Below are 1,103 nucleotides of genomic sequence, written 5' to 3'. Positions count from 1 at the left end.
TTACAATGTTTACGCTGATTTAAGAAGATTTCTTTTAAACTTTACAGTAAACTGAATTTAAACCTGCCAGTCGGAAAAAATAAAAGTATTTAGTGACATCTCACAGGCTTTAGAAAAGCATGACAGGCAATAATTGCCAGTTACAGAATCAGTATATTAAACTGTTGATTCAATGTGTCAAAGACACCGGCCGGCTGCCAAATTCAATATGCTACAGATGTTAAGGTTTCTATTTTTTCTGTCCATTTAGATTTGACTAGAACACTTAGTCTGCGTGTAAAGTCCACTTAAAATAGTAAAACAACATGCTGGGAAATCAGTTATTGTCTCAGATGCTTAATAATATAATTAACGACTTATGGATTTAATAAATATTAATATTAATTAATTACATTTCTGATTTTTTTTTAACTTAAAAAAAACAACTCACAAATTGGCAACAAAGAGAACTTTTACTTTATATGAGTAAATTTCCAGTATTTTCAAACCTGGCCCTAAATCATTAATAGATACAGTAACAGTTGTTGATGATCCACATTCAGGATATGAAACATTATCTCATGAAAAGGCGGAGTTTAACCTCTAACCTTGGCTTTAAGCATCCCGAAGCCCACCGTTTCTTTGGCGTACATGCACAGCAGCAGGTTGGCGACACGAGTAATGGCCACTCTTCCCTCCTGAGAACGACAATGTTAAAGGGAAGAAGACCAAAGTATCTCAGTTTATTACTTAATGATCGCTCCACTTTTTCTCACATCACACAAATCTTTCACATATACCTGAAAAAAAAAGTAATAAAAGATGATGGAACAGCATGTCTCACCATACAATCCATGAGAATGAATTTGAGTTTGTCTTCGTTAAAGGCTTGATGGCCGTTCTTGTCATAAGCTGCCCAGATGTTGCTGGCGATAGCAGCTGTCACTCGAGCGTCGGTGTCCCCGTACCCAGAGTACGCCAGCAGTGAGCCTTCATTATTCAGTAAGCTGATGAGAAACCACATAACCAGCAGATTAATATTAAATTAATATAATAACTTTCAGAGCACAGACAAAGTTACCAACTAAACAATCGTGGCTCAAGAGTTGGGAGTTCGCCTTGTA

General features: G+C 36.4%; 1 protein-coding gene across 1 annotated transcript in view; it reads right to left on the bottom strand.

The window, feature by feature from the left end:
• The window catches only part of lamtor2 (late endosomal/lysosomal adaptor, MAPK and MTOR activator 2), a 5,024-nt gene that overhangs the window by 1,560 nt on the left and 2,361 nt on the right, over positions 1–1,103 (bottom strand). Inside the window, exons 2-3 of the mRNA XM_005750941.1 lie at positions 824–986; positions 588–677 (exon numbers count right to left, since the gene is read on the bottom strand). Of these exons, the coding sequence (XP_005750998.1) occupies positions 588–677; positions 824–986 (253 nt within the window). The remainder of the gene's footprint in view (positions 1–587; positions 678–823; positions 987–1,103) is intronic.

The sequence above is a fragment of the Pundamilia nyererei genome, unplaced genomic scaffold (genome assembly GCF_000239375.1).
Source record: "Pundamilia nyererei isolate P.nyererei 1_Seehausen unplaced genomic scaffold, PunNye1.0 scaffold00294, whole genome shotgun sequence".
In the NCBI taxonomy this organism is placed as follows: domain Eukaryota; kingdom Metazoa; phylum Chordata; class Actinopteri; order Cichliformes; family Cichlidae; genus Pundamilia; species Pundamilia nyererei.
The sequence above is the reverse complement of the archived record's forward strand: the minus strand, read 5'-3'. Positions and strand labels throughout refer to the sequence as shown.